Raw genomic sequence first — 25,291 nt, forward strand, 5'->3', positions numbered from 1 at the left:
CTGCTCTTGGTTAATTGGAGAGGCATTTAAGACTTAAACATGCATGTGGGAGAAGCTTTCTCTTCTGCCTTATACATAAGCCAGGGTGACTGCGAGTGAAGGTAGACTCATAGTCATGAGGTGGCTTTGGTTTTTTTGCTAATTACCTTGAACATGGAGTTTCTCTCCCACATCTGCACTCGGGTTCAAGCCCTTCTCTACAGCCATGTATGTCTGGACCTCACTCTGAGGCAAGGTCACCGGGGATCCCCTGGCCACTTTGGCACCCAGGATTTAGGGCTGTCGCCAGTCACTGGGCCACAGGCAGCTGGCTCCGGAGGGAGCTGCGTGCCGAGGCCTGGGCTGGGCTGCCAGTGAGCTCTGCTGCAGCAGAGGTGAGGATGCTCATTCATGCAGGTGAGGCAAGCGGAGCTGGGAGGGGATGCAGAGCTGGGGGCCACGCGGGTGTCGGTCGTCACCCTGAGGACCATCCAGGTGGCTGCTGGTCTACGAAGCTGAGCTGCCCTCTGTTTGAGGGTGGCAGTGGGTGGATGCTGCTTTCTCTCGTTATGGTCATTTCTGCATTTAGTTAGACGGATGGTTCAGGGATGGGGAGGGTGCCACGAGCGGCGCAAGGTCTGCGTGAGCGTGAGGCAGTCTTCTTGCGGCGTGCGGAGCCTGTGCGGTCGCAGTGCAGCCCTCCGGGGCCTGGGCACCCTGGGCCCACCAGCTCCCCCGCCCTCGCCGCCCGCGAGCAGAACGGGGCAGCGTGAGGGACAGACGGTGCTGATCCAGTGTGGGGGGCTGCAGGCTGTGCTGGCCGCGGGTGGGCACTGGGCAGCAATATGCTCGGTATCTGACACACTGGTGCGGGGATGGGGGGGCCAGAGCCACCCAGCGTCTCTGCGGCTGCGCTCAGCATGCCGAAGGCACTGCCCCCCCATCCATGTGTCGGCCATCAAGGCATAGAGAGATCGATACTAGTGGCAGAAAATGGTCTCCACCATTGTGGTAGGTTACAGTATTACTGCGATTGAAATGCAGAGGAGCAGAGGGGAGATGTGTGTTGGTGTCGTTAGGGCCGATTCATTTAAGAGAATGAATCTCCTGAGAACGTCAGCAGAGCTAATGCCAGCATCCTTCCCAGGAGCACAGCGCCTCCATAAAACGTTACCGGGACTCATGTCCCAGCATTGCTGCCCTTGGAGTCCCCGTGCTCTCCTATGCCTTGGCAATGCGACTGGCCTGTGGCTCCCAGCTGGGGCAGCCTCGGCTCCAAGTGCAAAGTACTGACCCAGGGCCAGGGCTGGTGTGGGCTTCCCGCGCTCTGGCTGAGCCTCCAGCGTGTGCAGGCATGAAGGTGCTGCCTGCAGGCACGTGCCGCTCATGCAGAGCTTGATGCTCCTCCCGGGTCTGCGCAGCGGGGCAGGAATGGCACGAAAGGGAGCCGGGGGTACCTGCTGCTCTCCTCCCGCTTTGGGGTGACCCCGCTTGGTTCACGTGGCTTTTGCAGTCGCAACCCGGGCCAAGCCAGGCTTTATTACTTCTTGACGCTTTTGAGAGTGCTTGGAGCAACGCAACACCTCTCCCACCCTATCCGCAAGCCCTGGATCTGCTGTTGAGGCTCTGCCTAGCTGTATGGCATTAGTGGTCTGTGTTGTGTGTGGCCCAAAAAAGGACAGTCCAATTCTTATAACTCTCTTTATTCCCTTCCCGTGCACTACTCGACCCATAAAGTAAGCTTTGCCGCTGCCCTTGCTCTTCATTATCCCTATTAATAGTTATTTCAGGGCATGAAATCTTTTGATCCAACTATTTCTTGTTTATTCTCAGCAAATTGCATCAGAAGGTCCTGTAGCCATACTCTCAAGGGCTTTTGGCTCTGCTTGGCAACCCATTAATGCTGGGGTTAATTCCTTCGTCCTAGATGGCACATTCTAAGGGCACATCTGGGACCTGCTGTAATGTTACACATTAATTATTTAGTATGACCAGAAAGGAACTTTGCATCACGTTCTGGGTAATAGATTTATGGTGCTTCCTGCTGGGCTTTGCAGCAGCAAGGCCACAGCAACAACAGCAGCAGCCCTGGAAAAAAGAAAAGATAGCAAATAAAAGCAAGCTCCTGGTTGCATTAATTAGGAATGAAGTCCTGCAGCAGGGTACACCCCATGCCTGTGTTTTGCCTCTAGAAAGCAGAAGCGTGTCTCTTCGGAGGAGCCGGACTCTCCGGAGGGAGGAGGCAGGTGCCATGCCAAAGGCTCCGGCGCTTCAGCAGAACGCCTGCAGCGAGACTCCGCAGAGCTGGAAGCACCCTCCTCCCTCCTCGCACTCGCTGTGGAGGTGCGCGTGAGTTGGGCACAGATGGCGGCTTCAGAGAGTAAACCTTCGTACTGCTTTCCCTGGCCTCTTCATGGTGTTTAGCTCTGGCGCCTTGTTGCTGGTCGTCAGCTATGACCGTGACTGCCCTGGAGTCACCGCGTCTCCGGGAAGGTTGTCCCTGGGTGTGTGCTTGCAGGCAGTGCCGGGCAGGGGCCTCTGATCAAGTACAGACTGCGGGTCCTCTCCTGCTGCATGTGCTACTGGCCCTTCCTGTGCCCTTCATGGACACCCTGATAACGAGGGGCTTTTGCTGGGCCAGGTGGCTTGCTGGGAGGAGTTTAACACATGCAGAAAGCTTACAGCAGTGCCAGGAAGAATGCTAAATTCTCACTGGGTTTTCTTGCCTTCGTAGCCTGGAAAGTAGCAAAATACAGCATTATCCTTTAAATCTAATTTTGCATTTACAAATCCAATATTTATTCCACACAATGTCTAGCAGCAGCCAGCCTTGGACTGAATTTCTCTCCTTCAGCTGATATGCCTCTTGCTTTTCCAAAGGAGGAATAACTGCATTTGCAGTATGACTAAAGAAACCATCACTTGCTGCTGTCCAGAAGGAACGTAACTGCTGACAGTGCTCAGCAGCCACTCCTGTCACACTGGTCTGCAGGCAAATCATGCATAGGGAGAATAGAGAGAAGGTCTGTTGTTGGTCCTAAACTGTCATTTGTGAGGGCTTTTGTGATAAAATTCTCAGACCCAAAGGGTTGTCAATGCCCTGGAGAAATACTACTCTTACCTTAGCAGCAGATGCTTGGGGAAGCTCATAACACGTATTGCTCCTCAATAAGATTCAGAAGTGAATCATGAAAAGCAAATGCCAAAGGCCAGGAGCCTGTTAGCTTGGTACAAAAAGTAGTAACAGTGAAAATAAAACATTGCATGCTTTTAGCGTGAAACCTGCGTGGATCCAACTCGTAGAGCGAGAGCAGGACCCAGCCGGGCTCCTGCCCTCTCATCCCCTGCCGCGGGGGCTGCAGGTGGGTCCACCCTCCTCTGGACTTAGGGGACCATGGTCACAGCGTGGCTGATCGCTTCACATGTGACTGGCTGTGAGTAAGTCAAGGGAGCACAGTGTTCATTTCTTGAACTCCTCCAAGATCCAGAAGTAGAAGCACATCCCTGGATCAAGCTACACAAAGCTGCAAGCTGGTGCCAAGGAGATGGGCAGAGCAATTTCAGAAGGGAAGGAAAGACTACCCAGGGGCACAGGCCAAAGATATAGACCAATTTATTAATTATAGTATTTTTACACTCATAAATAATAAAGACAGATTATGCCAATGGGGGGGTTCCCTTCGCCCTCACTCCTGGGACCCCGGGGGAAGCGTGCTTGCCCGGTGGGTGCTGCCGGGACATTGAGCCTTTAGGCTGCACAGGGCACACAAAGGCACCAGCAGCGCAGGCTGCCCTGAAGCTCTGACCTGTCCTCAGGCTGGCAGAGCTGCTTTTCCTGGCCCTCATGCCAGGGAACGAGGCTGGCATAAGCTATGCAGGGGAGAATCACTGGGGAAAACCCGGCTTTCAATGAACTTACAGAATTCAGTCTCTGGATGACCACACTGGCAGCGCTGGCAGCGCTCCGCACTCGGTGGCCAGCTTGTCAAACTGAAGCAGCAGGAAGCAGGCTTCTGCTGTTTGGGTACCCCATACTGCTCCTCCGCTAACTGAGCACACGGCTGGAGCTGCTAATTAAAAGCAAGGCACCCGTCAATGGGGATATGGGGCCTGTTATAGATCTTCCCCATTGTGGAAAACCAGCCAGAGTCTAGTTAAGCTGCACGTGCTGCACTGGCCTGCACAGATGTCCACCCTACTGCCACTCCAGGACTTCCCTCAAACATGCAAACATCTGCAGAGGTTAAGCCCAAATTCAGACATTAAGAACTTTGTATGTTTTAGGTTATTTGTAAATCATTTCCTTAACACACCTTCACCAGGTTCTTTTCTTGCCTCAGATGATTTTCTTGCTAGGCCCAGGATGGGCACACTCAGAGCCTGAGGAAGATTGTTGAAGAAGTTACTGAGTTTGGAATAGCCAATGGTGAAAGCCAGACCTCTGCGAGCCAGATGCTATGAAGAACCAGTGGTTCCCGTCTTGCTGCTTCCTGCGTTACCTGAAGGTGATGTTGGCTTGGAGCTGTGCCCCAGACCAGTGCAGCCTGGCAGCTCTGCCGTTCTCCTGAACTGCCTATGGTGCCACGAGCTCCAGCTCTTCTCTAATCCTGGCCAGTCCCTCCTGCTACCCTGCTCAGACAGAGCCCTGAATACCAGCCAGCCCTGGCATGAAGCAGGTAAGGCAGGAGCAAGCACACACAAGACCGTAAGTATTCCCCATTCCCACAAAGCAGTTATTAGTGGTCTGTGACCACTGTGTTGCAGACCTCCCAGGAAAAAGGCACGTCTGCCTGGCAGTGGTGTGTCCATGTGGGTCAGAGCTGTCCCTTCCTGCGGGCAGCTCGTTCAGGGCTTTTGGATGGGTGCTGGAGGAACGGAGCCAGCAGCGGCGTTGTAGCATCCTCAAACCAGAGACAAAATCCGATAGAACCCCGTTTCCTCCCTGGGTGAAGAGAAGGACTGCGACAGGCTCATCTGCTCCGGCTGGAGGCAGCAGCTACCTGAGACACTGCTGCAGTCAGGCTCCCCTGCTTGGGGGGGGTCTGTGTCACCGAGAGCTAGTCCCATCCTGCCAGCCACGGGGTCTCATCACACACACGCAGGAGCCCTGACGGCAGCCAGCTGCTTATCCACAGGTGGACCCAAACCCTTTCCCTGGCTGAGGCAGGTATCCACAGTCTAGTGCAGCCGCAGGCTGGCCTGGGGACATGCCTATACCGACTGAGTACTAACCAAGCGTCTCCTTATATACACACGCAAGGGTGTCCCAGCGGGCTCCCAGCAGCGCTAATACGCATAGCCTTTGCCGTGAAGCTGTGGGGGTAGGCTCCCAAGGTCCGGCAGGTAAGGCGCGTTCTCATCCAGGTGAGAAAGCGGCACCGTATCCTCCTCGCTGATCTGCCGGTCAAACTCAGCCTTCAGGGTGGGCCGCTGATTGTCAGGAAAGGCCAGAGAGAAAAGGGCTTCAGGCTCGCACACAAACTTGTACACGTAGCGCTCTCCGGCCACCTGCGGGCAGAGACGAGATGAACGTTGCAGGCACATGGGCAGCACCAGCACAACGCTCCTCAGCCCGGAGAAGGCTTGCAGAAACATCTGGCTGCTCTAGCCCTTTCCCCTCAAGACGTGTTGGGGTTGCAAGCTTCGCCTTATGTTGTGCTCCTGCTGCTCTGGTCTCCCCGGGAAGAGTGCCTGGGAAATGGGATACTGCCAACTGACTCCTTGTCCAGATGGCAACAGCACCCACAGTCCCTGAGCAGTCTGTGCTGTGACATAACTACACTCGCTGCTGTTCCCTCCCGTGCCCTGGGTCTGGAGAGCATCCCTGCCACATGGGACCAACCCCCAGGTAGGGTCTTTCTCTCGTCCACAGAAAATCTAGCCAGCTTATATGTCCTTGCAGCTGAGGAAACTCCTGCTCTCTCCCAGCTGTGGACATACACAGATAAAGAAATGTGTTCTTTCTTATATGTTGCCTGGATTCAGCACCTTTACACCTTCCTCATAGGATTTTTTTTATTTGCCTACTGCAAAGAGAAGTCCAGGGGAAGGAAAGCTCAAGAAGCCTGGCCAGCTCCAGCACGTTCGGTACCTTCCTGTCACAAACAACAGAAGCATCATGAAAGGCATAGAAACTCCGGCTGCTTTGCAGACTGACCTTCTGCATGATGCCCTTCTCATAATAGTAGCGAAGGGACCGGCTCAGCTTGTCATAGTTCATGGCTGGACGGTTCTTTTGGATGCCCCACAGCCTGGCTACCTGCAAAATAAAGCACCAGAGTGCATGAGTGCCTGTGAACCCACCCAAAGGCAGAAGAACCAGATCTGGCTGATTCTCTTTTGAGAGAATACCACCGCACCAAAACGCATACAAACATTTACAACAGTTTTATAATAGAATCAAACAATAATTATTTAGCTGCTTTTAAAGAGGAAGAGTAGAACTGATAAACTGAAATGTCCTGTATCATAGACAGGCATTTTCCTTGCCACTGCGGAGCTCATTTGCAGTCACCACCTCTTCTTGTTCTTCAAGGCTTTGAAAGCTTGAGGATGCTGAAGGGCTGCTTGATTCGGTGCTACCCTTTATCTGAAAGGATCAGGCAAGTTTAGCAGCAGCCCATGCACAAGAGAATAGCTCGACTGGGAGACCAGTGTGCCTCTTCTTCCCACTACATGGTTTTCAGCTTCATCTGTGAGACTGAAAAATCTGCTATAAACATATGTTAGCTCAGCAAGATAACTCATCTGCACTGCTGGTGCTAAACACAGCTCTAACGGGGGGGAGACGTGAACAGATATTGCAGGCCCATCTCCCAGCTATTGTCAGATATTATTGGGCTTTTTGGGTCATGACAGCATTAGAAATGACACCTTAATTAATACCAGTTTTGATATCAAGATATCTTGAGACTAGGACATGGTTTCTTCCAGATTTTTATAAAAGCTTCTGCGATCAGCAGGGCTCAAAGCCCCATGTCTCAACGTCAGCCCTGAGCAGGGAGTGCACAGACAGCACAGACCGCTGCAAGGTGAGGAGCGAAGCAGCCCAGGAAGTGGAGGCCATGGGAAATGTGACTCACTGCATTGCAGAAAGCCTAAACTTAAAACTAGCCTTTGTTAAATCCGGTATTTGTGTCACCTTAGTCTTTTGGCCTCCTCTGAAAACCGTGACTTGCTGAAGGGCTCACTGGCAGGCCAGAGGAAAAACCTCATGGGAATCTGCAGCCTCCGAAATGGTGGCTGCTTCCCCAGAGCACAGAGAAAAGCAAAATGGTGTCACCTCTTCTGGCTCAATGAGCTTGAACTCCATCCCTCTGCCAGTCCAGGCAATGAAGTGGGAATTGGTTGGATCATCCAATAAAGCCACAAGGAATTGCCAGAGCTGGAGCGATCCGCGTCGCTGGTACGGTGGTCCTTCCCGGTACCCTCCAACTTCCTGCTTGATGTCTCCTGGTGAGAGCAAATAAGGTGTTTCTAATGATAACAGCCCTGCACCTTCTTTGCAGAGTTTCTGCCTTGTAAGAGAGAGCTACAAAGGTGAAGGTGGCTGAGAGCTGCCCTGGGAGAAGCTGCAAGGTGTCTCAGAGTCTCTCCCGTCTCAGTTCACATTTACCCAGGTCTGAGACTCTGGCTGCAAACCCACTGCCCAAACTGAAAGCCCTTCTTTCTCTGACCTTCAAATTTTTCTGGAACAACACAGACATCATCAGCGAAGGACCTCATCTGCTTGTCATAGCTGTAGCCTAGAAGAGAAAGCAGCACACGCAGTTGGAGACGTGGAAAGGCTGGTGCTAGAGGGCAATGCAATGCAGGTGCAGGGGAAAGGAAGGCAGGCACCAAGTTTCTCACCTAATGAACCTTCTGTGTTTGAATGGCTTGGATAACCCTCAACATTCATGTACATGGAAGGACAGCCAGGAACATCTACAGAACAATTAACAAGCTGATTTCACTGCAAGGCACACACAGAGGCAGAACCATCTTGCTTTCCAGGCATGAACAGGTAAGCGCAGCTGCCAGATCAACATCCAATTTAGGATGCTCCTAAATGGCTCATGCCATCTTGTAGGTAACTTCCTAGCTCTTGGCCCTCCCACCACAGCTCCATCTGCATTATGCTTCCTATCACAATTACAGTACTGCATCCCTGTGACACTACCACATGTCATCCCTTAGAGGAGCAGAGATTTTCTGTTCGCACCCACACTCCACTCATGTTGCAAAATCTCAGAGAATAGGGTAAACTTGTATGAAACCTCTCCTTCCTCGAAAGCTTAATTTAAGATAACAGAACTCTGCTACAGCTGTCACAGGTGAAGAAGGCATTGCATTTCTCTGGGGGCACATTAAAAGGCAGCAGCAACAGCTGAATATTTACTACAGTGTGTGTCTCAGACGTCATTTCAGGTATTAAGTCTCACTGGCTTTTTCACGTCAAAATAGGGAATTCTCATGAACAATGGAGAAAGCATAAAGGTTAAAACAATCTCAGTTTGAAAACAAGTAGGAGGTCTTTTTAAGCTCTCTGTACAGTATATATTGCTGCTGGGCACTGCTATTTATAGCCTCTGTATCCTGTGTTTTCTGAATCAAACCTATTTCCAGCTATAGCTAAAGTGGAATCTGTAACTGGGAGCTTTGGAAAGATTTACCTTACCTTTCCCTTGTACACTTGTGTTTGCCTTAGGCAGACATTTTGCTGCTGCTCAGGGCAAAAGGGTACTGAGCTGACAGACTGTGCATTATTACAATCATAAACCATCCTCACAAAAGCATTCTTCCTCAGGTTGTGCATTTTCTTCCCCTGTCTGGGCAGAAGGACCCAGTGAAAGTGTAGTATCAGCATGGCCACAGAAATGCATTCTATACCCTCATGGGAGCTTTTTATTTGTGTATTTATTTCTTCTAAAGGAAACAAATTCAAAATGACCGTTAAAACACCAGGAAACCAGAAGCAACATGCCTGCTAGAACAGGGTATTGCGCAAGTGTATCAGAGTAGCAAGAGCCTGGGCAGGTCTGCTGAAAAATAACATTTTTCCCTTGTGGAAAATAAGAGAATTGCTTGATCTGCCTGGTCTAGAGAGCTATCTTGGGAATTTATAGATAACCTTTTTTTCCCCATTGTGATCCTCTGAAATCTCCAACACCTGCTCTGTGCGCCCCGTTTCTCCAGGAAGTAGCAGGTGGGGGTTGACACTGTGAGAGTCACAGAGCAGCTGAGCTGCATTTAGCCCAGCCAGCACGGACCCAGCTCTGGGCTCGTGCCTGTCCTTGGAAGTGGCCAGTTCATTGCTAGTTGCACAAGTCCAGGGCAGAGATTTGTTTGCCAGAACAGGGCTGGCTTATCTTGCAGGATAACCTCCAACCTGGGGCACGGGCTCTCCCTGCCCACAGCCTGCTGCAGGCAGCAGCGCCCGGCGTCTCCAGCACGGTCGATGTCAGCTGCAGCGAGGAGATGGCAGCGGTGAAAGCTGACACCCACCAGCCCAAGTGCGGGAGAGCAGCGGCTTCCAACACCTCCATTTTGCGAACGAAATTCCTCCAGCTCCATTCAGGGCAGAGGCACGTGGGGCCAGACGGTGCGGGCTCCGCAGCGCAGTCCCTGCACACAGCACCGCTCTGCCCTGCTGCCAGTGCCTGGAGGTCACCCTGTCCCCCAACCTCCCGCCACAGGGAACCAGGATGGGCTTTTCTGTACAGGTTTCAAGACATTTGACTCTCTCCTCTCTGCTGCTGTTTACAAAAGGTTTTTGGTATAGTTTCTTCAATGCTGACCTTGCCTCGCTCCCTCTGTGACCCACCAGTCCACACGTCCCCCTGAAGACTCAACTCCCTACGAAGTCGGGAACACCCTTTCCGCCGTTCCTGACGGTGAGCGGGAAACTCCTGGTACTGGAGTTCACTGCTCAAAGCTCTCCAGCACGTTAATCTATCTAGTTGAGAGATTTTTACGTAGTTGCTGCTATGGTCTGACTGCCTTCCACGTAAAGTGAATAGCAATAACGCGCCTGAAGACAAAGCAGTACCGTTTCAAAGCCCGAGCACCGCCACCGACGGTTGTTCAGCCGCACCGACACCCGGCTCGCGCAGCCCGAGCGCGCTCCTGCCGCCCACCTGAGTCGTGCGCGTAGTCGGCCTGCTCCTGCTTGACCACCACGGCCGCCAGGTACTGACGGCTGCCGCCGCCCCGGCTCGCCTGCTCGTACCGCGGGTCGTGGTACTCCTGCTTGAAGCCCTGCGGCGGGTACTGGAGGCAGGGCTCAGGCGCCTGGTGCTGGTAGGCGACGGGGGCTTCTCGGGCCATGCCCTGCGAGGAGGGGAAGGAGCGGCACATCTCCACGGCTGGCTGGTAGGCAGAGCTGGAAGAAGGGAGAGGCCACGGGATGGCTGTTTCTTGGCTGTCTGGTCTGGCCCCCAGTGCAGGAAGGCTGGGGGGACCTTGGGCTGCTGGGGGGAGGCTCTTACTGGGGATGGGGGAGCTGCAAGCACAGCTGGGCAGGAAAGGCACCCCACCAAAAGATGCTTCTAAGGGCAACTGCCCAGCCCATTGCTCCCCAGATCTGACGGGCTTGAGGCTGTAGGCGTACTCTGAAAGCCAGGGCAGCAGCTCTGGGTTCCAGGTACTTTGGGCAGGGGGATCCTGTGATTGCTGGAAGCTGAGAGCTTTAATCCGGATGCCGCAGTCCCTTCTCCCCAGACCACCGAGGAGGGCAGTGGCTGCCTCCTCCCAGCAGTCACTCACCTGTTTTCCATGAGGTATCCGCAGCTGGAGGTGGAGTGGGGTGGCCCCACGGAGCTCAGGAAGCTCCTGTCCTGCCTAGGAAAATGTTGGAGCGGTGATTGTAGCGGGGTTCCTGGGTTGGGGGACTTGATTCCAACTTGTCTGGTCTGATCATAGGCGCTGGGACAGTCAAACAGACATTGGAGCATTACAACTCTCCAAGGACTTGTGGCAGCACCCAGGGAGAACGTGTCACAGGCAGATACATCGTCCCTCCCATCCAACCACCTAGGCCAGAAGCATAAAGTAGAAGCTCCTTCCTTTCTGGTCACTGGTTGCTCCCATGCATGACAGCAATAACCCCTCAAGCAGCAAAATGAAGGTGTCCGTTCTGAAGAGGTCATACAACAGCTCAGGCAAAGGGCTGGGACTGTGGGTGGTAGTGTCAGGGAGCCCCTCGTGGGACAGATTTGGGAAAGGAGAGGAAGAAAGGGGGAGAGAGGCATGTGACAAGTGTCGAGCCTGTTCTCAGCATCAGGGCAGCTGAGGAGCAGCGCAAGGGAAGACCCAAGAGGCAGGCCCAGATCGACCCTGCGTGGGTCTGAGCTATCCGCTCCGGCAGACAGCAGCCTGAGCAGGATGCCACGAACTGACCCACTGGTTAATTTGCATCGTAGCACACCCAGCAGCCAGACCAGGCTGTGGTAACAGCACCTCATCATTAGATAACGCAGTACTATCCATTTCGTAGCAGCTCCTGTCCCTCCCCTGTGCCAGCTGCATTACCTGGGGTAAAGGCACTGCTCGCCATTGCAGTACTGGAAAGGCTGCTTATGGCTGCAGGACAGTGTGGGGTCCGAGGAGGGACTCTGGGGCTCCTTCTTAACCTTAGCAGGAGGACTGTGAAAAGCTACTGTGGGAGAGAAATGAAAGATCAAGTTAAGACCTTTTTTGTTTTTGGAGAGATGTTTATGTCAGCCAACAACAAATCGCTTCAGATGCCACCACCTTGCTCCTTGTTCAATTGGCTCTGCGAGAAACAAAATACTAATAGGCATTCCCTGGAGTTTGTGATCTCTGCCCTTGATTTACTGGGGTTCATATGGTACATCAGCCTTAAAGCAGCAGATTTAAGAGTGCTAATATACTCTGTGATAATCCAGAGCACTCTGAGAAGGATCTAGGGTGGATAATTTCCTAAGCCGTTCAAGGCTGGGACAGACATACTCTGTTGTGTCCCAAGGGACAAGCATGCACATATTATAGTTTTCCACACACAAAAGCAAAGCTCTGATCTGCATCATGTAAAATGTTCTCTCATTGACATACCTGGTAATCATGTCTTGTGAGCAGCATTGCATTAAATTATAATGCACTAATATAATGTCACGCTATAGACTTCATCATGATGTAGTTTGTCCTGTAGGACTATGAATTTAAGGTTTTCCTAGACACAGCTACACAAGCTGCTGAATGTTGTCTGTGGGAAAATACTATTGTATATATTGCATACTATTACAGACTTTCACCAGGCTAACTTGTACTCAGACACCTTACACAAGTACTGCTTTCAGAAGCTCCTAACCAATTCAGACAGCTAAAATCCTTTTTTCAAAGAAACTGAGTCAGTGTTAAAGCAGAGTACAGAACAGAAATCTGACTTCCAAGCCCTTACTTTCACTATAATTCACCTCAAAGCTGGGAGAGGAGCTGTCAGGTCCTCTCAGCAGCCCCCCTTGAAGGGTGTGATTTCATGACTTGTATTAGGTTTATACTTCAGCACTCAGGAAAACCGTCAGGCACTTCTGCAGGAGACTGCAATTCCTGGACGGGAGGCTGCCAAGCTGGTGCTCAGCAGCTGCCGATATCATTTCCAAACGCAGGTTTCCCACTGTTGAATCTCTTCCACGCTAACAGTCCAGCATGTCCGGAGGTGGGATTGGGGGAACCTCTTAACCCCTCCGCTCATCCAAAACTCAAGTGGTGGAACAGGAAAAAGGCAAAAGGCTCTGCCTCGCTTTCAGTGCACTAGTTGCTGGTCATGGCCTGATGCAGATGATGAGGAATATCTCTGGGCTGGTTAGGATTTCATGAGTAACGAATGTGGGTTGCAGTTTACAGTACCGGGAAGTAGGATGTGGGTATTATTACTTCTTATGCCTAATTAAATCCAGCAGGGAGCAAAACTTCCTTTACTGTTTCCTCAGAAAAGCTTACACTAGCTGAAGGACACATTAAGCATCTTATGCCTTTGCCTCTGAGCTCTGCTACTGCTGTCAGGAGGTCACTGGACTTAGGAAAGAAAGTAACCCAAGAAACAATTCATAGGTCTGCACTTGTTTTCCAAACAAGTGAGAGACCTGCCCTCCATATCAAAGCTGTGAGCTCTGAATAAGGCCAGCTCTGGTCCTTGCTTGCTGGTTCACTCCCACTTCTTCCAGCTGACACCATGCTGCTTGTAAAGAGGGGGATGTCCAGAGCTGTGGCTACAGCTTTACAGGAAGAAGTTACATCCTGCCCTGTGAATAGCTCAGACTTTTTCTGGGTTTATTTCAGCACTAACCTGAACCATATATGTAGCTGCCATCCCCAAGCCACCTCTCTCTGCACATGCAGGGCTACTTGTCCCTCAGAAGTGCTGCAGCAGGCAGCTATCCACAGGGCTGGAGAAAGAGCTGCAGATGCCTCTCTGAGCTCAGGATGCTACAGCTGCTTTCTATTGCCAGCCCCGCCCCCCCCCCCATCAAGTTCCTCAGCATAAGAGGGAAATACCCCACAAACCTCACTCCTTTTGCCTGCCCTGGGTTTCAAGCCCATCTTTAACCCCTACATCACTCCAGGACCCAAAGGGATCCAAACAGCCTGACAGAAATCAATATAAATAAATACATCCTTAAGAGTCCAGAGCCTCATGCTGTTTCTGGCTCCTGCTCGGGGACAACGGGATGTCCCACAGCCAGGCCTGAGCAGAATGGAGTGTTCACAGACAGCTCTTGGCACCAGCCGGAGGGAAGGGGGGGCATGAGTCCACCCTCTCGGTGGGCCTGGCCCACACCGGGGATGGATTTGGTATCCAAAGCCTGACACTTCTGCATCCGTGCAAACAGTCCTGGCCCAGGGAAGGGCGGCAAGAGAAAAGCATCTTTCTATGCCTGGAGCATCCATTCCCCTTCTGTCTGCAGCAGCTCTTTTCAATGTGCAGAGTAAACAGAGGTATAGAACCACACTAAAACTGCTGATGTGTCAACTGAGCCTTGGAAAAAAACTTGCTCTGTCCAGTACACTGAACTCCATTCAAGCCTCAAGAAGCTAAATGTGCTAGGAGCGGCCAACTCTTTCCGGCCCCTAATAGCTGGAACAGGCTATCGCATTACAACTGGCTCATTCATTCAGAGCGAAACATGGGACCAGCCCTCTCCTCAGCTCCAGGTCAAAGGGAGGAAGAAACAAGTCGTATGACTCAGAGCAAGCCCAGCTGTGCTGCAGAGCCAAGTCCAGGCGAGGGAGGTAGACCAGAACAATCAGGAAAAGCGCTTCATTTTAGTTTTGACGTAAAAAAACAAAAAAGGAGAAGAATCCTGCTCCCCGCCAGGCGGAGAGGGGCATCATTGTGGAAAGAGCACCAAAGCCAACTGCAACAGCTTTAAACGGACATCTCTGCTCTCAGCAAGCTGCCGGATGTGAACGTGCCCAGGGAATGGTGCGACGTCTTCCTGCAGCCTTGGCACCCCTGCCATGGTCCAGGCTCTGGGTTCCAGCAGCTGCTTGCAACGCACAGCTATTCCACACGGTCTGTATGAATTTCGGGCATGTAGTCAGTCAGCCCTGTGTCAGCTCCCGCGTGAGACGGTGGCATGTGAAGAGGACAGGCCGAGCGTGGGGAGGGCAGACAGGGCTGCACGGCAATGGTGCAGACAGCTCCTGCAGACACCTGCCCCCGTGCAATGGCGGGCTCCTCCGCAACGGGGAGTGCTTTGACCAGCGCTCAGAGCAAATGTTTGTGGTAAAATTTGTACACTTTTGTGCAGACACATGCAATCATTCTGCTAAGAACAGAAAAGTCAGGCCAGCCAGTAAAGCTCTTCGAGGGACTATGCCCTCACACCGTGGTTTGCAGCAGACAGGGCCACGGCCTCGCAGGGACCATCCTGGCAAGGCGTGCTCAGCCGGGGGTCACAGAGGTGAGCAGAGCCCAGGGGAGTCACAGCACCCTTCATCCCACGTACCATCCAATGGACTTTGCTTGGGGGGGGGGGGGGGGGGCAATGCCACAGATTTTACCTTTGACTGTCATAGTAATGCTTTTTTCTCAGGGATTTCAGGGTTGCCTAATTATTCACACATACAGCAGCTACGATATACACTCTTTGAAACCCCCTCAGCATATGCGTTTGCACTGTCTGGACATGGACAGTTAGTCTGGTTTTTTTTTGTCACTGTCACAACAATGTAGGAATGAAATGAGAACCTGGGCCTCACTCTGCGCGTCTCACCCACATATCTGTTTAGTTTAAGCATATCCTGCTCTCCTCCCCCGAGAGGTGCCCTCGCCCCCACACTACTTACAGTTTTCTGAATGAAAGTCAGGCACAAATTGCTCATCGCTGTCTGGAACCTGAGCTGCCAGGGGAGCAGAGAGAGGAGAAGAATTAGATCAGGCACTTTGTGTGGTGTAATTAACAGTAAGGCAGAAATCGGTCTATGCAGAGAAGATCTGAGCTTTCTGATGGGATGCACTTTAGTGACTAGGGCTAGTTTCCTCTTGGGACTAATGAATACAGCTCCTCTGCCTGCAGATTTACCCCTTATCAGCCTGCCAGTTTCTTTCTCCCTTGCCTTGGAAATAAAAAAGGACAACAGCAAGTCTGTTTGCTCAAGGTTCACATTTTTCCTTAGAAACATAACATGCAGAAATTTTTAAGCATTTAGCATAGCAAGAACAGCTACCACCTGGTAAATTTGGCAAGGCTATGTCAAGGTGATGAGAGGAATGGAAAGCATCTATGCCTTCATATAGAAACCATTCTTGCAGTAGCTCCAGAATTAGCAGATAGCTTAGCACTAGTGGAATAGGCTACAATTTGTTAATCACCAAAAAGAAAACATTTCAAAGAAAAAAAAATAGTATAACCTGGTAGAGGGAAAGGATGGTTAATAGGGCCTCGTATGTGTGTATGGTTTTGTAAACAGGAAGCATAAGAGGAAGCGCTCACAGAGAACCTGACTGCAAGCAGTCGCTCCTTCCCTGCACAGCGGCACAGGAAAACCCATGTCTAGGGGAGCTGCCTGAGACCAGCACTGCTCTGAGAACAGCAGCAAGGCCTGAGGTGTTTGAATGCCTCAACGACTGTCTAATAAAGACATCTGAAGCACCAGAGACCTTGCTTTTGTTCCTTGAACAGCCTGCCTCACTGGACAAGATGTTGCTGGATGTGAGAAGCAGTGAAAGAGTTAACAACATTAGCGTCTCAATAGTGTTAAAAAGCTTTAGGCTTGCTGTCTCCTTTAGACAAACTGGAGAGGCTCAGCATATTTATCTGCTGGCATGAAAAGCCAGCAGCACACTGTTTATACATTGATGCCTCTTCACAAACCAGGGGGTCATATTTATTAATCCTGATGTGTCCCAGAGAGAGTACTCTAACCTGCAAGCTCAGATAATGTGGCCCATAGTGCTACTAGGCAGTTTGGACATAGGAATTTCAGTATACATGACAAGTCCTCTTCTGTTTTTATCTCGGACATGCAAGGTTTGGTTACTAGCCTTTTTCATTTCACAGAGGAGGCAGCTACACAGGTTCTTTGCCAGTCCCTGCTTTCCTTATGTGCCAAGAAAAGCTTTCACCAACATTGCCCTCAGACATTCGCAGCGGGAACAACTCATCCAGATGTCCTAACAGTAAGTTTAGTTGTGCCAGGTTACCCCACTCCACAGAACGTTTTTCCCCCATCTTCCCTTTGCAAAACCTACATAAGCTGGTCAAAATGGTGCCCTTGGAGAGCCTGCCCACAGCCCAGGACATAGGGTTTTGTTGAAGTACATCTCTCATAATCCCATCCTTAGACAATAGGAGACAGAAAGCAGTGATCCAATCCAGCTTTCGCCTTGGCAGCAGCAACATCTGCATTTATTTAAAGTACCTTAAATTCTGCCTCATCACAAAAAGAAAAAGGGTTAAGGAAGCTAAAGGCATGCTGTCTGATACCAGAACCACATTACTGACCAAAATTCAGCCTGTATTTTGATACACAGCTATTTCTTCTCCGTTACGCTGAGCCCACTTTACATTGCAGTTTCCACACCCAGCTATGCTGAGCACATGGCATCAGCCTCTGCCGGAAACCAGGCAGGACAGGCTCCTCTTCCAGCCTCCCAGCCACTGGCAGACCCCCAAGCTCGAGCTCTGGCCCAACCACAAACCCCGTCCCCAGCGGTCAGACATAACACAGGCTGCAAACGTCGTTGCAGGACTTCACAAAATGTAACCAGGACAAGAGCATTGAGATGTCCTAGTCTGAACTGGCTTTGCATAGCAGGTCCTGGCAATCTGCTTGCACTCCACCAGCGTCCAAGACGCATCTCAACACAGTATGCAAGAACTGCTTTCGGTATGGAGCATACCGACAGCGCATCACAGCAAGAAGTACACATCAAGTGCACAGGCACAAGATGGACCTAGGGCCTCTGCCTGGGGAAAAACTAAACGTTTTCTGAAAAAAAGGTGGGGAGAAAGGAAAAGAAAATCTCAATATTTATATTGTTTAGCTTTGTGCATCTGAAGAATGGAATTTAGGCAGTAGAGCTCAAGTATGATCATCTCCAAGGATAGACCTGTGTTGGAAGACAGCTCTGCTTTTCTTTGCTAAGATACTTGTAAAGGATGAAAATTTTGAACTGGGCTTTTTACAGACAGGAAAAAGATGATGTCACTATTGGCTTTTGCTCCTTTTCCCACTTGGAAAAGATTTTCTTTTCCACCAAAAGATGGATGGTGCATTTCTGGCGGAGCTGCAAGGAGCATGTCTCAGGCTCATTCTGCTGGGAGAGGCGGTTGGCGGAGAACATGCAGGCTGAGCAGAGCTCCAAGCCCAGCTTCAACCGGGCTCTTCCTGCAGCCTGATCAAGTCCCAGGGTATTTTCAGTATGGATGCAGACTATGAAAAAAAATTAGTTACAGTTGTCACCACTCAAGAGCAAACAAAAAGATAGCCCTATGAACGAAACCACACATCTTAAGAAATATATATCTATGTGGTTTAAACTTTTTAAGATTTTTGCATATGGCTGAATGTGTGGTGTGTCCTTATATTTACAATTTGCTTCCTTCACAGATTTTTCTTCCTCTTTAAAACTAATATCAAGATCTGTAAGACAGAATAAAATAAAATAGCTAAATTTCTAAACTACATGTGATAGAGGCAGAGAGTACATAAAATATTTCATATTTTCACTTTATTTTATTTTTATTTATTTCTATTTCAATGAGTTGTATTCTGCATTGTTTAGAAAGGAACTTTTAAGTTTTCAGTTTTCTTCTCATGAACAAATACTAGCAGAGACACTTATACATGGGACCAGCCAAAAAAGTTATTTTCACCATCCCGGAAAGTAATTTGTAATATTGGTAAATACAGGGGGAAAAAAAAAAGCTTCGGAGGGCAACTTCTCTTGTTAAAAGCCTGGAAATGGGAGTCACCATACTCTAAACAGATTATCTTCAGAAAGATCTGAGAAAATATTTTCACATATATGTAGTCTAAAATTGTAAGTTAGTTTATTAAAACATGTATTGAATTTCCCAGAGATTTCACTTGGACTCTGACTAGGTGCTATGAGCTATATAAAAAAAACCTTTCTATGCTGTAAAAACATAAAATAATTATTGTTGGGCATTTCTTCCATTGCAGCTGGCCAGCTAGTGACTGGCAAGCCCAGTATTGCTCTTGCATTTGGCCTGGAGTAAAAGCTGATAAAGACTAGAAGATAACAGGACTGGAAGATCTATTTGGTAAAGTCAGACAAACGGAACAAAACCAGCCTTCTACAGGTTATATTCCCTGGATACTACTGCGACCTTTCAAAGACAACACTTGTTACAGAGCCATCTCTTAAGTCTTCTATATCTACCATATGTAGTGATTGCTGCTCCTGGGGTATGGCATACCCTCTCATTTAACCTTGTTTCCATGAAAATCTTCCCTTTTTAACTCCAAATATTCAATAGTAATTTAAAGAGAAAAAAAATCTCTGAATTTCCATCTAAACACTTCTTTGAATTTTATGAAGTACTGACTGCCATGGGAAGGGTCTTGTGCTTTTTGTGGTTATAGCACAAAACCAGGTACCAGGAAACCTGAAGTCCATTCTCAGCTGTGTGATTCTGAGCAAGCCATAGGAATGCCCTGGGACTCAGCTGCCCCAAACAGAAAACAAAGATTGCAATGCATGCTGGCTAGATGTGTTGTGAGGACCAATTCATAGAAAATGGTAAAGTTCCTAAAATTCTTTGAATGAAAGGTGCCATAGAAATACAAGATATTAATGCTTTTAAATAGCAAATGAAGTCAGAACTCAGAAGGATGAGATGTTTGCCCTGTCCCACAGGATGCAGATGACAGAGCTATTAGGAGAACCCAAATTTGTTTCTATCCCAACACCGTAGTCACGAGGCAATTCCTTCTGGAATTGGAAGGTATTGGGTAGGAAATAAAATTTTTTTGTTCCTACATTTTTTTCTAGGGTTTTCATTATCCTTTACTAATCACGGAAGAGCAGGTTGTCTCTTTCCGTTCAGTGCTGTGAGACCATAATGTGGCCTTTCTTTCACCCCATGGTGTTTATGAATTAATGCTACATACACTCTGCTACTGGCAAACGTGTGGCAAGCAATTCCATGCAAAGTCGTTGGATAAGTGAAAAAATTAAGAGTATTAAACATTAGAAAGCCTAAAACTCAGAATCTACCAGAATCTAGTTCTGAGGCAACTTTATCTTACTGGCAGCTCAAGGTTTTTGAAGAAACTAGCCTAAAGAAAGTGTGCACACTCAGCACTTCTATTAGATGATCAGCAATTAATACCTGTTTTTGTCCTGCCATGTAAGCTAGATGAGTATTTTAATGCTGGAACAGCTTCCAGATGTTGCTTTTGCATCCTTACAATCCTCACGCTCCTGAATACGGCCCGATCAAAAGCATTTCTTTTCAACTTGAAACAAATATAAAACGTTTGATTTTTTTTTAATTTGGTTGGCAAATACCTTTTTTGGAGGCTTTATTTTCTAAAGAATGATTTGACAGATTGTCCTTCACTAGTGGTAAAATTAGGGGAAATAAGAATATGTATGGTATTTTGAGCAAAGTTATATTACTACTATTGTTAAACATTTGTTAAGTGTCACTATCACAGTAATTTTATATGTATCAAGATTCTGTACTTGATATATATTGAATCTTTCAGAAGATGGGCTGTTTGCAGTGCTGGAGCTAAAGCAAATTGACCAGACTGCTTAAAACTATTTTCACTTTGAATTAATGGGACTCTTTGGGATTTTAAATTTTCTCTTCCTTGAAGTGAAAAGGCAAAACAATGTAAGCATCAAAACCGAATGGTGTGTTGAAAGACAAAGAAAATCCAGAAAGGTCCCATCAGAGAATTATCTTAAAAAAAAAAACTGTTAAGAGCAGCATTTTGTTCCTCAGATTAAAAGAATGGTTTATTGTTTAAGAAATCATCCATGTTTTGGCAACTAACAAAGATAAGTGACAAATTAGCACAAAATCTCAGCAGTTGCAAGTAGAGGCTGAGACAAAAATTTTAACTAGGAAAATGGGCTAACAGCCAAGTTCCATTCATAAGCAAATACCCAGCAAAATAGTGTGATTCATGATCCTTCATTTACACAAGCCAGAGGTTGGCAAGGATAAGAAAAATACTTACTGTTTGGAGCTAGGCAAACAAAGCAAAGGAAGAATAGAACAAACATCAAAAGACAAACGACTGAAAGAAAGAAAAAAAAACCCAGCAGAGCAAGGGGAAGGAGCCTACCTTCTGTCAGCCAAGTCTCCTGGAACTGGCTCAGATCCTGGAAGAGGTCTGCAGGAGAAGTGAGAGGTTTGCTCAGCGCAGCGCTGGGGGCAGAAGGCGGGATGCTCCCGCGCTCGCCACGCCGGGCGGCTCAGGGGAGCCAGTCCCTGCCCAGAGCCTTCTCCATCCCCCCCGCCTCCCCCAGCTCACCTTCCGACTCCTGCGCCGGCGGCAAGCCCGGGGCCGCGGGTCTCCTCCGGGGGCCCGTCTGAGCTCGGCAGCCGGGAGCCGCGTGCCCCGGCGGCTGCTGCGGAAAGAGAGGTCAGCCCGGGAGGCCCTGCCCGGGGCGGGCCCGGCCCCGGCCCCGGCCCCGGCCCCAGCCCCCGCGGGGGGGCCACTCACCTGCGGAAAAGTGAACGGCACCTGCTGGTCCAGGTAGCCCTTCATCCTCCCGGCCGTGCGCTACCTCGCGGCGCGGAGCTGCCGGCTCTCGGCGGGCACTGCGGAAGGCACAGGCGGCGGCTGGCGGCGGGAGCGACCGGGGCGGGGGAGGATGGGGGTGCGGTGGCAGCGCCCGGCGGGGCGGCCCGCGGAGCGGCCACCACCTGCGGAGCCAGCGGCCGCGGCGGGACAAGGCGCCCTGGCCTCCACGGGGCCGGCCCGCGCTGCGCCGGGGAGGCGGCGATCGCGCCGTAGCTCCTGAAACTTTGGCGACGAGGCAGGCGGGAGCCCCCCGCTCCTAGCCGCCACGGCGATCCCCGTGGGGACGGCGCCCCCCGCACCCGCAGCCCCGGCAGAGCCCCCAGGCCAGCGGAGCCCCCTGCGCCCCCGACCTGGCGCAGCCCCAGCCCGGCAGAGCCCCGCGCTCATCGGCGGCGGCCCGCGGCCCATGCGGAGCCCCGGCGCGCCCCGTCCCGCCCCGCCCCGCGCCCCAGCGGCTCAGGCCGTCGTGCACCCGGGGGCGGCCTCCCATTGGCGCATCGCCTCGCTCACGGCTCGGCTCTCTCGCTCCTTTGTTTCATTGACTTTGTGAATGAAGCCCTCGGCTGGGGCACGCCTGCCAATCCCGGCTCCTTTTGGCCCTCGCCCAGCGAAAAGTGGGCGTCGCTTTAGCCTCCAGGGCCAATCAGATCGCAGCACTCTGGGATTCATTCAAGAGCGGAGCTCCCATTCATAAAAAAACTCCCGAAGTTCATTCATGAAAGTCTGCGAAGGAGCTCGAACCACGCCGAGAGTGCATGGCACAAGTATGCATCGCTCGCTTTCTCAGACTCCCACACAAAGTGACACACGACCAGGCCTGCCAGCTCTCACATGCACTGGAGTCATTTTAAAAGTCTTTAAAGTATCTTCAGCCCTGCTCTGAGGAAGTTTTTCAAGTTTCAACAAGATTTTGAAAAATCTCATTTATGCATCTGGAGATAAAGCAATGAAAGGCTCACCTTGGCTACCAAAACCAGTTTTACTGTTATAAAACCAGTTTTACTGTTATAAATATTAATGGACGAGAAACAAACATCTAGTCTCTGAATTTGCACACCATAAAAGTGTTTCTGTATGTTTGTGCACAAACCAGGTGCTGCCTCCTGTGCTATGTGCTCGTATGGTGTCCTGTCAGCTCTCTTTTCTTTTTTTCCCCTCCTTCAAAAGTTCCATGATCATATTTAATGTTTGCTGGTCCTATTTTTCCTACAGAAATATCAGTAACTGTGGGGACCCAGTTATAATAAGATAATCATTAGTGGAATTTGGTCTCCTAGAAGAGAAATACATACTCAAGAGGAAAAGAAGGAAAAAGGAAAGTAATCCCTAATGCTAAATGGAAACTGTGCATTTTGACATGTTTTCTCTGTAACTAACACCATCACTGTGACACAATGGTATGCTTATTAAAAGAGGGGAATCGGTTATGCAGAATAATATGTTTAAGAATCCAGTCCATCATATATTGTAATCCTTCTGCTAAAGCATGCTGTGGCTCCAGTGTTACCAGGACCTCATGCTGTCAGGAAACCTTACAGAAATACAGTTCTGCTCTGTCTGTGGGAGCAGAATGAAAAACATGCTAACTCCCAGGCAGTTTAGAAGCAGCAATTGCTCTCACCTTCCCAGACATTGCAAATAGATGGTTTAATGCAGCACTGGAATATTAATACACTCCTGACATGTGAAAATCTCTGAAGCATGTGAGTAAATGTTCTGGATATTTGCAGTTTTAAAGAATTTGTGTCTCTTCTGTAAATTTTGTAACAAGCACCTCAGACTGTCAGTTTAATCTAATTTTATAGCAGAGCCAGAAGAGAGTACTTCTCCCACTTAGGCTGTTGTTGTGCAGTTTATACCTTAAATGCCTTACAAAGTTGAAGAGTCAACAGAGAATTATGCTTTGCACTTTTTGCTATACATGTCACAGCAACATATCTGCTTGCCTCTTAGTTATTAGTGCTACATTTCCTGTGTGAGAGAGAATGGAACCTTTGTTATTTCAGACCTGATTTCAACACATGGATGTGCTCTGAACTCTAAACCAGATGGGATTTTCTACCGTAATATTTGTTTACAGTGTTTTAATTTCCCATTCAGCTGGCAGCACCAGAACTGCTGATGCCACAGTCTTTCTTTTTTTTTTTTTTTTTTTTTTTCCCCCCCAGCCTTGGGCAATTCATTTAATCTCTATATGCTTCCCTGGTTAGAGAAAACCCGTCATAGCTCCCGGCACAAAAGCTGTTTCAGGAAAGGCTGACTCCTCGCAGCTCAGGCATGAGATTCCTTCCTTCCTTATGCAGTTCTTACTACATATAAGTTTACTGGATTTGTGGGATTGTTCATGATTTTCCAACAGCACAAATTAGAGTATACTTAAGACTTAAGCATTCACCAGCATGTTTCTCCACATGTAAATGCTTTTCACAGTCACTGGGCAGCAGCAAAAAAGGGGTTACAGTTTTACACACGTATTAGCAAGTAGGTCTTGGCAGTTTGTACTTTCCACACTAGCGAAGGGCAGAAAACTGTAATTTTACATGATGCAAAGTCCTGTCCCCCTCACCCCAAGCTGGCTAGAAACACACAACATCCTGAAATACAGAATATTACATGTCTATGAAGACTAACTCAAAATTTAGCTAATTCTATGGCAATTTCTAACATCACATCTAGCTCCAGAGTGTAACATTTTCAGAGAACCATGGAAAAGAATTCTGCCACCAGGAGTGGAAAGACAAATGGACGATGAAATGGGAGGTGGACTAAATCCAGAACTGCCTTCCCAGCCCTTGCTTCGCCTCTTCCCCATAGAGAGTGTATCTTCAGCTGCAAGGGCAGCAACAAGGCAGAAAGTGTTTTATGGATGGGCAGTTCGTGCTCTGGCTTAGCCTTTTCATAGAACTTTTCCCCAACTATAATTTGACACGTTATAATCCATTCCTTCGTTGCTGGTATTGACTTGGAGACACATCATCCAGAGGCACCAGGAAGACTCAGCTCCCGGGTGCCCAGGTACCACCAGGCACAGAACCATCCCAGGGCCTGGGGTGCAAGAGCAGCGCAGCCCTCTGCTTGGGCTATCCCGCAGGTTCAAATAAGCCCTAGGGACTGTCACAACGGGGCAGCAATGCTGTTTTCTGCTGTGACTGAAATGCGTTGCCAATACTGCCACTGACTTTTACTATTTATTTGAGTTAAATTAGGATCCATACACCCCCATATGTACTGGGACTCCTCTGTAATGTGATGGTGCATACCTGTTCACATAGGCATGTCTATTTGGGACTCTACAGACCCAGGTAAGATACATGAAATTTTACTCAGGCCCATAAAAATACTCTACAGAAAAAGAACTACATGAAAGTTTTTCAAGGCCTACACAGATGCAGGATCTTGGCCAAAGCTTGCAGCTTTTTAAATTATTTTTGAGCCTGTGCAAAATGCCATACAGCCTAATTAGAAAGATGATATTAATTAGGGCTAGACATACTGGAAACTCAAGGGAAAATCACTGAGAATTCAGTGCTTCCAGAATAAACATTCTTATTATAAGTCTTATGTTACTGTAGCTCTTTCTCCCACTAAAATGTGCTCCTAGAGCAGTTTCAGGTTTCATCATCTTTTTTGTTTGTTGAAGTAATTTTCTAGCAGCAAAAAAATGCTTGAACCCCAGTGCTAAGAAGGTTAGAAAGAATATGGACAGGTGGAACTAAATTGATAAATTTATCCTTCAAAAAACCTGATGATTTTGAGTGAATTTCAGGAGATTTGGGGACTTTTCTTCACTTTTGAGCAGCTGAGTCTGGCAGTAGTGTGGACAGGTTTCTTGTGATCCTTGTGTCTTTGGGCAACGTTCTGGCTCCACTGGGCAGAGTTCAATAGGCTGCTTCTGGGCTCCAGCATGCGATCCAGGCAGTAATCAGTGAGAAAGAGAACAGAAGCATAAAACTTACAAAAATGAAAAAGATATTTTTCCTCCACTTGTCTAGCCAATTTAGTTTAGTTATTTAAGAGATTTCACTTATATTATGAGTTCCTAGGCTGGAAACAAAAAAGAATAGCACATCACTTTAAG

At 49.2% G+C, this 25,291-nt stretch overlaps 1 protein-coding gene across 3 annotated transcripts; it reads right to left on the reverse strand.

Annotated features, from left to right (window-relative positions):
* Window positions 1-3,576: 3,576 nt before the first annotated feature.
* ETV4 (ETS variant transcription factor 4) lies at window positions 3,577-21,845 on the reverse strand. 3 transcript variants are annotated; one of them, XM_026113591.2, is made up of 13 exons: window positions 21,724-21,835; window positions 21,133-21,230; window positions 20,941-21,037; window positions 20,752-20,799; window positions 15,271-15,324; window positions 11,491-11,617; window positions 10,726-10,884; window positions 10,098-10,342; window positions 7,831-7,905; window positions 7,656-7,724; window positions 7,262-7,431; window positions 6,137-6,238; window positions 3,577-5,487 (listed from the first exon to the last, which is right to left on the reverse strand). In XM_026113591.2, the coding sequence occupies exons 2-13, from the start codon at window positions 21,175-21,177 to the stop codon at window positions 5,266-5,268; spliced, it is 1,413 nt and encodes a 470-aa protein (XP_025969376.2). In that variant the 5' UTR covers window positions 21,178-21,230; window positions 21,724-21,835; the 3' UTR covers window positions 3,577-5,265. The 3 variants fall into 3 exon arrangements, with proteins under 3 accessions (XP_025969376.2, XP_025969377.2, XP_064380904.1); XM_026113592.2 differs by having other exon boundaries at window positions 10,726-10,800; window positions 21,133-21,845; XM_064524834.1 differs by having other exon boundaries at window positions 20,941-21,034; window positions 21,133-21,839.
* Between the last annotated feature and the right edge of the window lie 3,446 nt (window positions 21,846-25,291).

The sequence above is a fragment of the Dromaius novaehollandiae genome, chromosome 22 (assembly GCF_036370855.1).
Source record: "Dromaius novaehollandiae isolate bDroNov1 chromosome 22, bDroNov1.hap1, whole genome shotgun sequence".
NCBI lineage: Eukaryota > Metazoa > Chordata > Aves > Casuariiformes > Dromaiidae > Dromaius > Dromaius novaehollandiae.